The following is a 13,730-nucleotide window of genomic DNA, read 5'->3' as shown; positions in this document are numbered from 1 at the left end:
AGTATACACGAGTTCGACCCATAGGTTCCGGTCGACTCATGGATGTAACAAGTTCGGATCCACCTGTACGCTCAGCAAATCATACAACGAGTACGTCCTGTAGGTTTCGATTTCGGGACGACCCATCTCGCCGAACTCGTTGGAACTACCTATACGACTCGAACGATTCCGGGTCGCTTACGGATGGCTCCGTTTGACCCGACCCGACCCGAGCAAGAACTTAAGCTGACGAAAAAGGTATCGGATAGGCGTACTAGCGAAACATTAAAACGAGACTTACTCACCAACACTTACTTCAACGTGCGACAACATGGTGGGATCAGCTAGCAGCCGCGTACTGTTCGGATGTGTACCCTTATCCAGAGTTAACAACGACGTTGTGTTTTTCGGCATTTTGGCTTTTCTTTTGTCTTCCTCTCTCTCTCTCTCTTTTTTTGCTTCTTCTTCTCTCCGTCGTCGTTTTCGAACCTTCGTATCCTTCTCCGTTTCATTGTGTTTATTGCTAAAATATAGGAAATAAAAGTTAAATAATTCCACAGTACGATTATAAATACAAAACCGGAGAGACAGGCAGGCATCATCATTCCGGATGCCCTTTCGAAGACTCTCCCAACCATCTCGCCCCCTTTTCTCCCACCTCGCTCGCTCTTTAACGCAGAAGATCGACTTGTTTCGTCGACTCCTGTTCGTTCTCGCAATGTCTTGTCATATGGTGTGTGCCTGGTTTTAGTCGACCCCAACTGGACGTTAGAGTAAAAAAAAGGTTGATTTGAATCTGAAGGACCCTGCTTGAAACTATGCTTTTATGCCCTGACACTGCTTGAGCTCAGGAGGACATGGCGAGCAGAAAGCACATCATACAGTAAGCAAAATCGATTCCCAGCGAAAGAGTTTAGGAACATCCTAAACGAAAGCTATCCTTTATAACTCACATTTCTTGAGGATCCTGATTAAGAGGAGGGGGTATTGAGATGCACTAAGCGCTAGATTTCGTTCAGTGCAACTTCACCCCCATTTTTGTATCATTGAAGGCTCCTATCCGCAGGACTGACTACACAGCTAGGGGTATAAGCAGCTCATAGAAAGTCACAGAATGGCAGGCCGCGAGACCTTTCTCGAGGATGTAGTTCCAAGGAAGAAGAAGAAGAAGTAGGCTCCTATCCTGACTTGATTCTACAAAGATTCCCCCTATTTTACTCATCCTTTTTCTCTCATCTTCTTCCTTGGCACTACAACCTCGAGAGGTTTCGGCCTGACATTTCTGGGGCTTTCTGTGACTTAATTTTACCCGTAGAAAAGTAGTCAGCCTTACGCACGGGGAGGCGGTCTGGATGGGGATTTGATCCCCGGTCCTGCCGTGTGAAGACCGGTGCCTCTGTCGCCTCGGCCACCGGACCGCCCCAACTCATCTTTTTTAGCCAAACAATATTTCAAGTTACCACAATGGAGTTAAACGACCTAGGAGATCCTGGACCTTTTGGATAGTTATATCCCAATTACCGAGACCCAAGACCGAGGAGAAAAGTCCTTATGTTCCTCTACTTCAACGAAAGATTCGTCAGACCGGAAAGAGCTGACCACAATCCTACAGCATCTTAAGGCGAATATTACCGGGTCGGAGACATCCTTTAGCTAAGCGACCCGGAACGATCTCTCCGTCTCTCTATCTCTCTCTTCTTGGCCTAACAACCTCTTAGGTCATGCCTGCCATTTCTGTCCATGGATAGTTAGTTTTCACTACAGCGGAAGCGGTCCGGATGGGATTGGAACCCCTGTTCGGCCGCATGAAGACAGGGCGCCGTTATCGCCTCTATCAAACGGGGCGTACCGGGGACCGGTAAGGGTCGAAGGCAAAGGATACATAAAATGATCTTAAAAACATTTTACCCAACAAAAACCGGCATTTCTTTTCCGCTTAGAATCACACAGACACACACACACATTCTTCCACCAGGCACACAATACATCAAACCATTGCGAGAAACCAAAAAACGGCGAAAGAACCACTCTTGGAGCTTGGAAAACCAAAATTTTCCCTACTTTTTGTTACCTTTTGCTTCTTTTGTCTCTCTCTCTCTCTCTCTCTCTCTCTGATCTGGTGGTTTGATTTTCGGTTTACATTTCTTCTTGATCCTTTCTCATGCGTCTGTTCACACCACCATCATGCTTCTTTGTCTGTTTGATTAGTATGTGTAATGTGTTTAGGGGTGGTTTTCCATCTATTTCTACTAATGTCCGGCGGCTTCTCACATTCTCCTTCCCCACTCTGCATCTCTGTACACCCCGTTCAACCCGTCGTCCAGGCACCTGATATTGCAAACCGCAAAAATGGTTCAATTACCACTTTAAACCATTTTTATCATCTCCTAACTCCCCCCATACAAACATCCCGTTTACTCTAACACCCCCCCCCCCCCCCCTCTCGTCCCCCTTTCCTATCTGGTGTGCGTGCGCGGGGTTTTCTCAGATCCCTTTTTCCACCAACGTTTTTGTTTGCTTGTTTACCTGCATCTCCCCCCTTCCGCTCACACCCCCCTTCTTTTCACCGCACTTTCCTTAACGTATTATTGGATTTGTTTGTTTGTTTGTATTGTTTGCTGTCTTACAAAATACAACTAATATACAGGGTGTTGCTAGGGGAATAGGGGAAAAAAAACACAAAGGCGTAGTTTACGTATCGAACGGGGTAAGGAAGAAACACCGCTCCCCCCCCCCCCCCCCCCCTCGGGGCAATGAGGGAGCGCACAGAGCGGACACATTTTTTTTACATATTTAACAAAACAAAAACATTTTTATCAGAATCGCTGGGGAGAGGCTTGTGTTTGTTGGGGACGCTTCTAATTTTGGGAGCCTTTTGCTCCGCCCGAGCACTCCCGTATGGATGGATCCGCCAGCTCGTCCGACACTCGAACCCCCATTAGCAACCTAGCAATACAGATATCGAAAGCGAGAATTTCGCTTTCTGGCACTAATTTTATCGTAGGCAATGGCGGTGGTCGGATCGGGAGCTGGTCGGGCTGCTGGTGCGTGCACCGGATACGGTAAAGGAAGGCAAATTTGTAAGGAAAACAAAAACAACGGAGCAAATCCCACCTTGGTATGCCGGCTCTCTAGCTGTCGACGATTTTTATACAGATTTTTTGTTTTTTTTTGAGACGATCGATTCCCGCAGCTCGATCCTTTAACGGTCCGGTTATCGGATTCGCGGCTTCCGTTTCAATATCTAACCTATCCTTCCCACACACACACCTACATCTTTGTGTCTTATGTTTCCCTGTGTGTGTGAGTGTGTTTAGGGGGGGCGCTCGTTGGTTGGCTAATAGACCTGCGTTTGCGGTGGTATCGATGCTGATCCACCGCCTCCGCCACCGCCACCACCACCACCACCCCCACCACCACCGCTCGCCCCCGTATGCTCCGGACTGTGGCGCTGTTTTTTGCGCTTTTTCTCCTTTTTCCGCTTTTTGCGCTCCTTGTCGTCCTCGTGTCTTTTCTGCTTTTTGTGCTTCTTCTCGTGCGTATCGAGCAGCCCGGCCGCTTCCAGGGCGGACTGGCTTTCCGGTGGCGCCACGCCATCCTTGTGTTTGTGTTTCTTATGCTTATTCTTATGCTTTCTAGTTGGTGCCGTTTTTAAGTGTTTGTACTGCTCCGGAAGCTGGTCGAGGGAAGAAGAAGAAGAAGAAGGGGGAAAAGTTTAGTGTGAGTGGAAACCGAGCAATGGCGATGCAAACGACCGGGCTTACCGGTCCGGGATGGAGACGGAATCCGGCGAGCTGTACGCTGGTGAGTGGAAGCAGTTCTTTGCCCACGATCGGTGGTTTTTCGATCACACTTCGCAGGGAACTATTATCCTGCAAAGAGAGAAATGGATTGCACTGAGTTAAACACTTTTTATCCAATCACTTTGTGGTATAACCCCAGCTCCCTGTGGTAGCTAATGTGTTTGTGCCACGTCCTAGTATAACGAACTCTTAGATCATGCCTGTCATTTCTGGCTTACTAGACTTAATGATACCGCATAGTTGGATAGTCAGTCCTCACTACGGGGGCACGGTTCGTATGGGATTTGAGCCCCGGTCCTGTCATGTGAAGACCGGCTTCACCAGTATCGACTGATTGATTGGTCGAGAGCATTTGTCTTTAGAGCCCTACCCTAAAAAGATAATGAGAGCACATTTGCGTGTTCCGTTTTAGTGGCGGATTACCGAACGTATCGTCGGACCGATTCTCCTGAACAATCCTGTCACCGGATGTTGCCTTCTTGAGATTGCTATCTGAAGTTACGATCGTGTCAACGAAGCAGAATTCCTTTACCGACACGAGATCAACACCGTCAGCTGATACTCCGATTCCTATTCACTCTTTATCAAGAACAGAGTCACCGTCTAGCGGTTGCTATGCCTTCGTCGTATTGATCTAAATTCCCATTCTAATGGTTTCATATGTCACTAGGATGATAAAGCTGGCATCCGCAAACCCGATGCAATGGTGATATAGGGGTGCCCCGGATAACGGGGTCGCGTTTCACATGACTCATTCCGACAAACGTATGGAAGAGTCCGTACCCTTGCCTAAGGGTTAGGGGTTTGCATGTTCAGCGATCGGTTAATGATTGATCGATGGAATGCGATTTTTTTAGAAGTTATATGACGATTCCTGACAACACAATGCAAATGCCTCATGTCCTGACCCTATTTCTAAACAGCCGCTTGTTGTCGAACTCAATTTGGCTCACGGTAAGACTTTTCTTTGGAATGTCGAATGCGTCCCACACTAACTGTAGCGATCGGAGACGATCGGTGCAACACATGCTCACACGATTTTGGTTGATTGATCAAAAATTTTCACTCGTCGGTTCTGGCTAACGCTTCTTCATAATTCCATATCACTGGAGGACCAACCGTGTAATAGCGTTATAGCGATCTTCAACAGGTGCTCACTAAGAGAATCTTTCCCCTATTTATCGTGCTACTTACGAGGTGTCCCGGTCCATCGATGACACCAGGTAAATTCGGGAGAAATGATGATAGCTGTTCCTTAACCTTTTTACCACTAAATTTACTATACGAATGCTCTAAACCATAGTGTGCCATCAGATTCGTGGCTCCGGTCAGTTCGCCTTCCCCTGCAATAGAGAAGAAATGCAACGGAATGTCAGTAAAATCGGGTAGCGGGTTCCCGCAAGCGGGTCAAAATTCACCCAACATTCCACACCCTTACCCGGTGGTTCCTTCATTAAGTAAAACGGTCCACTGTGGAGTATCGACGGGTTTTTCCCTAGCTGGATCGTGGTCTTTAGCGTGCCGGAGGAATCCTGACGGGCGACAACGGGCGATCGGCCCCCGGCCCCTCCAGCACGGGGCGACGATTTCGGTGAGTACTGTTCCACCTTCCGGAACGGATCCGTCGCCATCGTGTTACCGTAATTGTTAAACATGTTGCGTGTGGGTGTGTTTGTGTGTGTGGAGAACGAGGCACGGGTCGGCTCCTCTCCTATCGGCTCCGTCCGTACAGGTCGGTTTGCAAAACGCGAATCACACAGCAGCCCGTAGACAACGGCCCACCAGTCTACAGCAACCGAACAGACTGCCAACACCGATGCCAGACGACATTCACACGGTTGATGCGCAAGTGGCACGGACGTTTGGAGGCACTTTTTTTCCGTGGCGAACGTACACGGAACACGGTAGCTGCGAACGCAAACGGGGACGTGCACAAGGCAGGTAGGCCTACTTCTTCTTGTGTCGTTGTCGTCTCGTCCGTTCCAAGGCCCTCCACTGGCCAACTAGCAGTGGCCTCAAACCGAACGCGTACGGGTAGCGTGGCAATCCGTGTACGACGGACCCACACAACACCGCCAGTGTCCCCGGACGGTGGGCGGAGAACGAACGGGCACCGGATTTGCGACTGGTACCGTACGTAATTTCGCTGCCAAAACGACTGATTTATCAGGCACCGAGAGAGAGACACGGGTACGACCAACACCACGGCCAGTAGAACGTACTACTTCTTCTGCCTTTTCTTCTTCGTTGCTGAGTGTGTGTGTTTCGTTTTTTTTCCTCAATTTTTGGCTTATGTTTTTCTTCGACTGTCAAGCGGTTTATGGAGGGCGGTTGAGCACTTCATCGATTTGGTCGTTTTTGGGATATTTTGCTGTTGTGTTTAGAGACATTTTAAATAGTTTTTTTTAGCAATTGTGATTTACATAAGACTTTTAGAAGAAAACATATTTTACGATTAAAAAGGAAAAGCTTAATCATTTCATAAACATTTTAAATTAACGCAACGGTTCGATGTTTTCAACACGATTCATCGATTTCGTTGCAAAGTTTTACCGTTTTGATCGTTTGACTGTCAAAGTAAAAATTTAAAATTGCTTTCACTTTCTCTACCCAATCGGCAAAACTGCATAAAAGGATGTTAAGCAGATGCCAAGTAGGACCATGATGGAAAGATTTGCTAGGCAAAATGCTTCTCACAAAAAAAGATTGCAAACGATGACAGACTCGAGGCGAACCGTTTCGAACGGGCTCGATGAGTCCCCTAGCATATCGGACCTTTTAACGCCGGAATGCGATAATGTCCCCGGTGACAAAATCATCATCCTTTCTTGCTCTGGTAGGTTCAGTTATTACCTAGATAGAGCGATAGAGCGTTACGATTTTGTTTTCAGGGGAGAGTGAGAGAGCGAGATAGTGAGTTTGAATGCGGGAAAGAGAAACACTTTGTAATTTATAATGCAAACGCGCTGATGTGATGAGTTTAAAATATATATTTTATTTAATTTAAATTTTCAATAGTTCTGAAATGTATTCCATAAACATTTTGTTTTTCTGCTTGTTGGTTTGTTCCTTCTCGTAGCTCCGTGTAGATAAATTGCATGAGGGTATGAGTGTGTGTGAGTGTTGGCTTCTTGTTTTACTCCTCGCCTCGCGAATGGTATCTGGTGATTTTTTACACTTTCTTTATTTTACTAAATCATTAGCAACTGTTTGTTTTGATTTGTATTGACACAAAATTCGTTCCGTTCGGAATGCTTGGCCACGTACGGTACGGTGCAGTGACATTAGAGTAGTGTCTGAACTTTTTTTCGTGTGTTTTATCCAGGATGGTTTTTATTTTCATTTATTTTTATTGACGCTCCCTTTTGTGCACATATGGACAGGTGAAATTTCGGTCGCCGTTTCATTTTGCGTGTATGATGTTTTGATGCTGTATGCTTACATAAATTTATAAACCATTGCAAAACGATTGGTTTGTGCACGCGCATACCCACACACGCACACCTTTCTTTACGGTGTACGTGTATGTGTATATATTTACTGATACATGCAGTGGGTGCGTTGCTGATCGCGTTAAATATCTTACTAAGGATATGCCGTAAAATGGAATGATGTGAAATTTGAAACGATTGCTGATTCAAATTTAGCCCGTTCGAACTGTTACCCAATCGTGTACATTTTTTGTTGTTGTTATAATTGCTTGCGAAGCTTCCTTCCCTAATTCGTGGCTGTACAGCGGTCGCGAATTGTAGCTAGCGAGCTAGTAGTAGTAAATTATTTGATTCTAGTTTGCCTTTGTACAGATTACACACACACTCACACAAACACGTGTGCTCGTAAACCCGACCGAATTGGCCAATACCGGTCCACCCGTGTGTAAAGTGTTATGGTTCCACCGTCCAGAATGTACAACTACAGCACGGGAGGTGTTTTTGGTTCGACCGGGAGTGCGATTTTAGCTTACTTTCTTGGTTGATTAATTATCTAAAGACCCTTTCCAAGATAGGGAGGAGGGAGGTCATTGGAAGAGATATGTGCAGCATCTGATTTTGGCATGCAGCGGGCGACTAAACAGTGCCCAGTTTAGTTCTTATGGCAAAGAATTGCGATCCTCGCTGGTGGTGCTTTAACGGACAAAGAGAACCAGAGAACAAACCCGAACACGCACGCACGTACACGAAAGGACAAAAAGAAAATGGGACGTTTCAGTAGCGATGGCACTATTCGATGATATTGGCGATGTTTTTAGTAGCAACTCACTCGACCCTCTAGCGAAACTGTAGCGCAACACGGAATAGGGGTGTCAAAGGGTGTCTTTCTCTTCCCTTTCTCACCATCGGGAGAGTGTGAGAGATAGAGAGAGAGAGTCGATTTTGGCACAAGAATTTTGATGGGATTAGTATGGCGTTGGAATGTAAAACAGATTTGACAGGCATAATCAACCGAAAGCGTCAATTTTGGCACATTTGTTCACTGTTAGTGGTCAGCAATAAAATAACTCCCGGTGCTTGAGTGCGTGCGAGTGGTTTTGTATGGGCAAAGGGAAGAAATTTGTGAGCAGGTGCCAATTTCGGTGGACGAGTTAATAAGTACTTCTCTTCTTCTGATTCACTTGTCCGCTTCATTCTTTCTCTTCGTTCGCTTTGCGCTTGTGCAAGCCTCACTGCTGTATGCGTATGTTCTCGATTAACCGAATACTATCTTTGAGCTAGGGGTTAGATACACATTTAAATAATACCTTTATCACAAGGAAGATCAAGCCCTATCAACGACAATAAGGTGGGGAGGTGGGTAATCGGGGAACGTATGATGGGAATGGAAATAAAAAAAAAACCTAAGTATAATACTCGTTCGTGACTTATGCTATTGCTTATACCGTACTCGTACAAATAGAAAAAAGGATGGAACCAAGAACCAAAACAAACCGGGTCCAGGTGGAATTTAAAATCAAAACAAAACAACTAAAAAATAATACCGACGATCGACACTGTACGAAGAGTTTCGCCCTTCCCCCCGGTACACGCTTTAAAGTTAACTAACGCAATTATTAAACCTTTTTTACATTTTTTTGTGTGTAGCTCTTTTCCTCTCATTTGCTTCTTGTTGCCGAGTGATTTCACCGAGTGATGCGTGGATCGTGTTGAGTGAAATCTCGTTCTTAAAAAACATGTGTTCTTGTCCATCCATTTCGTCCTGGTTTGTGCTTGTTTTATATACTTTGCAATCACAATGTACTAACCCTGCCCTGCTCGTACCATGAACAATATACAACTTCGAAGAACTCAGTTATTGCGTGAGGGAATGAAGGGATCATCACTTCTCTTAAACACTTGGCACACCGATTTTTTGTTTTTTGCTATTTTGTCTTCCCGTTAATCATCGGATCTTTTAGCGCCTCGTAGATCGTTAAGCAACGTTCCCCGTGTACGTTTTTCTGCCACCAGCAAGCGAGCCACCGGCTCAGGTTTTCGGGTTTTGTGTTTTGTTCCCACGCACTAAAATCGATCAATTTTAGTGAACAGATAATTTTATAACTGTCATTTCTTGTCGTTTTCCATTTTGTTCTTGTCTAGCGAGGACGTGACCATACTGCCACCATTGCCCGGGTACATCTTGTCCAGATGCTTGATCGATTCGTTTAGATAGTTCTGTAGCAGGAGAAAGAGAAGTAGAGAGGGGTAAGGTTAGTGAGAAGGCTATTTTTGTCTGCTGGGTTTGCTTTACACACCTGTATTGCTGTCAGTGCGGCTACGATGGCCGGCGAACCGAAACCGTGTGAGATCAGCGAGAAGTGCGTCAGGTGTCGCTGTATCGAGGGGTCCAGGATGTGCTGGGGTCTGGTATTGCAGAGCGGCGACCGGTCCTGATTCAGCAGGTCCATTAGCTCCTTCGTGACCTGTATTTTAAATGGTGAGAAAAATCGTTAGTTTTACATTCAAAACCGTAAATGTTTCACTATGCGCCTAAAAGTATGCAAATAAATGTAAATACGCTACTAAACGACATTATATTGCATACATCGAGGCGCTACAAAATCATGATCGAGAAGCTATTCTCGTTAATTTTCTTAAAATTAATAGCAACTAACCTGTTTCGTGTTGAGCAGCAGCTCCTTCCGCCGGTACGACTCCTGCGGTTCCGAGTACTGGCGGGACAGATACTCCGCCACCTGACGGGCCGGGAACTCCGTTTCACACACGTACCCAAAGTCACGCGCCAGATGGATTGCTTCACCCTCGACCAACGACGTCAGCAGGGTAACGTTCGCCGCCTTACGCCTACCGGCCGGTAGGTTCAGACCAATCTTTTCCAACTTTTCCCTCAGCAACCGTCCCCCGTTTTTACTCTTCGCTCTGCAATGATAGAATGGAGGAAGTACGTGAGAAATGCGGTAACGCGGACAACAGTAAAGTTGGTTTTGCTAGAGTGTGATATCATTAACGATGAATTAATTACGAACAATCGCGTTGCGTTCATTTTGCTTCCCGCTAACGTTTTAATTATTCGCGTCTATTTGCGTACATCCCGGGAAGGGGATGAAAAGCGAGTCTAATGGCTTACCGTCTCAGTACGCCTCCTAGCAGGGACGCATTCAGACACTCGGGTGGTGATAGTCGGCGCTGCACTTCCGCTACGGTTACTTTGTATTTTGAGGTGCTCGATAGTAGACTTAACCGCCCGGGCACGGAACAGAACACGTCGCTCGGCGAACCGAGATTGATTTGGCTGCTATCCTTTTTGATATCGGTGATGGGGAAGTCTGTGGGGTGGAAGGGAAGAAGAGAATAACGTTAGCGATGGTATGTGACATTGAACCTTGCGTGCAGGTAACTTTGGTGGGGAAATGGGAAGAATTTTCCAACCAGTGTTGGGTGAATGTTGTTTGAGGAAATATTTTAAGGGTCGAAACATTTTAGAGAAGCTATTCCGGATGGAACATTCCTGGAGTGTTATAAACCAGCAAGGTTGCTACACTGACTGAAATGTGTGACCTTATATTATGTACTTTGTTATTACATTGTAGAGGCTTCAGGTTATTTACACTAACTTAAAATGGAGTATCTCATCCTAGGTTCTGACATTCTTCTAAAAAATTGTCTAAACTAAGCTTATCAGCGGTCCAGATGATCAGTGTATTGCGAATTAAGATTAATGAGTTCGACTATGGATAAGACAAGAGACAAGGTCATGACATATACAATAGACAAGTCTTGGTGTATAAAAAATAAGGGTCTGAGTTTATCGAAGGAAAAAGAGAAATATCTGCAATTAATTGTGCTTGTGTTAATAGTTTAACCTGCTAACAGGTAATTTAATAAGGCTCTAACAGCACAAAGTTTCCCGGACTTACTAAGTTAAATTAACCATAAACAACAGCTTATGCCCTTTAATGCGGTCTGACATTCATCATTGGGTTTAATAGCTAATTTGGTAGTCTGGTGACATTGGCGCCAGTCTTCCCACGGCAGGACCCGTGGTTCAAATCCCATCTGGGCCGTTCCCCCATAGTGAGCACCGACACAACCAATATTCCTGAGTCATTTAGTAGAGTAGAGATGGGTGCTCCGGGTCGGAATCACGATTCCGATCCGATTCCACGCAATGTTGGGTCTGATCCGATCTGCAAAAAAATGATTCCGATCAGTTTCGGACTCGTTTTCAGTTCCGGAGTCGTTTTGATTCTGGACTCGTTTATGAATCCGGTTTCATATTTGATTTAATACTGGATTTTGGTTACGGACTACATCTCTCCGTTCCAGTTACGAATCTACCTTGAACTTTGTTCGGTGTGGCAATTGTATGTTTGTGGCGCTTCGGTGGTCACCCGGCACGGGGTATCAAATCCCATCCAGATTGCACCCCTTCGTTCATTTTAGGAAAAAAATCATCCCAGAGGGCGGAATCGTGATCCGGACTCGACTCCGGCATCGGAGCGCTGTCGACTAGATCTAATCCGGCAAATAGTTCGTTCTGCCCATCCCTAATTTAGAGCGTGGTTTAAACTTGAAATTGATTCCCCTCGGTACAACATCAAGGGATCGAACTAGATGAGTTTGGAACTTTCACAGCCAAAGTTGATGCTGCCATAAATTATCAATTTATGATCAACCTGTCAATCAACTCAAGAGACTTGATCTTAATGATTCCTCGACTCTTTATCTAAAATTAGAATATACCCATTTATAATCAATTATCTCAGTCAACTTGTTTTTATGAAAGACCTTATAAGTTTTTGAGAGTGTGTTGTGATTATCCTTACGTGATCAGTACTAAGAGCTAGAGCGAAGCGAGTCTGAGGTGAGACAAGCTTAATTAAAAATAATTATATCATTATTTATCCTTATGCCAATTGGTTCAGGATATTATTTTTAGTATCCAACGAAAAATTGTACTACCTTCAGTCATTTTTTCCCCCTTTCAAAAGCCTCATCAACAGGTGTAAAGTAAAATATTTACAAACACCGGTACAGTATGACCTACAAACCAAAGGGTCAGCTGATCTCCTCCTACCCAAATAAGGGAACACCGAGCGGCCCGCAACGTCTCGCCTAAGCCTTGCATACCTTGAGCCGGCTAGTAAAGAAGAGGTTAAATAAACGACATCAACGTCTAAATCCGGTCCGGTGCGATGAGACGACGACAATCTGACAAAAGGGGTAATGACGAATATTCGCAGCTGGACTTGACCTGGAAAACCGTTTAGCTGTTTGGCTAACATTCGAAATGGAGTATTACCGCTTTTCTGCGCCCCCCCGGGATTTCGCCACAACCATTTTAAGAAAAACCATCCCATCCCTCTAGCACACACACACTTCATTTGGGAAGTTCATCGTTGTCGTTTTACTAGAGGTTTCAGGTTCGTCAGCTTTTCGTTGCCCTACCCTATCTCTCTCTCTCTCTGTCTCTCTCACTCTGTTCCCTAAGGTTTTTGTTTTCATACAATCGTTTGCCAATTTGGAGTGACTCTACAGATCTCGCTACCGCATACCGGGAAGGAAGCGAACGAAGAGTCTGCACGGACATTAAATCTAACCGACGGCCGACGCCGATTAGCCAATTCTAGGCAGGAAGACTAAATGGCGGGAACGGCGGGTCCACACACGCAAGCACAGATCTTATCGTGCACTTTTAATTTAAACGCTCCGGTGAGATTATTTCACCGGGCGATGCCGGAATAAGGGATGGAACGGTTCGTTACGAGCTGTGCGTCGTTTTGGGTGTGGATATCACCTAGATGGGGTTGGATAGTTCTTCGTATCTTAGCTAGAAGCGCGTGCGAGACAAAGATACAGCAGAAGTTAAGTGTCGGGATTTTGCGACGTACTGGGCTCCAGCTTCTGCACAATGATACACGCAAATTCTTATTCATTACGTTTCGGTGCTCGTAGTAGCTCGCTAGAGACTACGACACAAGGAAAGCTTGATCGTATCACTCCGCCCGGCCGTTTAGCATCTGGCAAAGCAAAAGACTGGATGATGGGTGTTGATAGGTACATCCATGTGGATGATAGGAACCACTTCAAGCAGGAGGCGACAACCTTACGACCCCGCGTTTGATGCATTCCAGGAAAGCAACACCACTATCGACAGCGTCGTGAATGGAGATCTTGCTATTACGCCCTTGCGTAGAAAGAAAAGAAAACAAAAACACAGGATTGTTCCTCCTGGAATTTGGCCATAAAAGTGTCATTACGGCAAGTCTTACCGCTAACGGGGTAACTGGCAGCTGGCCGCTATCTAGCGAAATCTGGTTCCGATAAGACCTGACCAGATTGTGGTTTTTGCCGACCCAAAAGTGGATTACGGTCCCGGGCCGACCCCCTGCAGAAAACTCATTCCTGTGAGCATTCCTTCGGATGGCGTAAAAGTGCGCGGTAGCACATTCCCGGCTACCGAAAACGTAAGGGCAACCGAATTCCGGTGGCCCCCGCCCCCGTTTTCTCCGGT

General features: G+C 45.7%; 2 protein-coding genes across 12 annotated transcripts in view; both read right to left on the bottom strand.

Moving 5' to 3' along the window:
* Positions 1-2,113: 2,113 nt before the first annotated feature.
* LOC118507573 (mediator of RNA polymerase II transcription subunit 19) lies at positions 2,114-6,054 on the bottom strand. Its single transcript, XM_036046217.1, has 4 exons — positions 5,221-6,054; positions 4,977-5,125; positions 3,744-3,851; positions 2,114-3,655 (listed from the first exon to the last, which is right to left on the bottom strand). The coding sequence occupies exons 1-4, from the start codon at positions 5,435-5,437 to the stop codon at positions 3,317-3,319; spliced, it is 813 nt and encodes a 270-aa protein (XP_035902110.1). The 5' UTR covers positions 5,438-6,054; the 3' UTR covers positions 2,114-3,316.
* A 1,030-nt stretch (positions 6,055-7,084) lies between these two features.
* Positions 7,085-13,730, bottom strand: part of LOC118506256 (transcription factor AP-2-epsilon) — a 72,393-nt gene continuing 65,747 nt past the window's right edge. For all 11 annotated transcript variants that reach the window (XM_036043142.1, XM_036043141.1, XM_036043149.1 and 8 more), the window contains 4 exons: positions 10,344-10,542; positions 9,871-10,135; positions 9,511-9,678; positions 7,085-9,430 (listed from right to left, as the gene is read on the bottom strand). In XM_036043142.1, the coding sequence (XP_035899035.1) occupies positions 9,320-9,430; positions 9,511-9,678; positions 9,871-10,135; positions 10,344-10,542 (743 nt within the window). In that variant the 3' untranslated portion in view covers positions 7,085-9,319. The remainder of the gene's footprint in view (positions 9,431-9,510; positions 9,679-9,870; positions 10,136-10,343; positions 10,543-13,730) is intronic.

The sequence above is a fragment of the Anopheles stephensi genome, chromosome 2 (genome assembly GCF_013141755.1).
Source record: "Anopheles stephensi strain Indian chromosome 2, UCI_ANSTEP_V1.0, whole genome shotgun sequence".
NCBI classification, from domain to species: Eukaryota; Metazoa; Arthropoda; class Insecta; order Diptera; family Culicidae; genus Anopheles; species Anopheles stephensi.
The sequence above is the reverse complement of the archived record's forward strand: the minus strand, read 5'-3'. Positions and strand labels throughout refer to the sequence as shown.

Coding starts and splice junctions, on each gene's coding strand:
- LOC118507573 (XM_036046217.1), bottom strand. CDS start 5,437: ATGTTTAACAATTACGGTAACACGATGGCGACGGATCCGTTCCGGAAG. Junction 5,126..5,220: donor CTTAATGAAGGAACCACCGG/GTAAGGGTGTGG, acceptor TCTCTATTGCAG/GGGAAGGCGAACTGACCGGA. Junction 3,656..3,743: donor TCCGTCTCCATCCCGGACCG/GTAAGCCCGGTC, acceptor TCCCTCGACCAG/CTTCCGGAGCAGTACAAACA.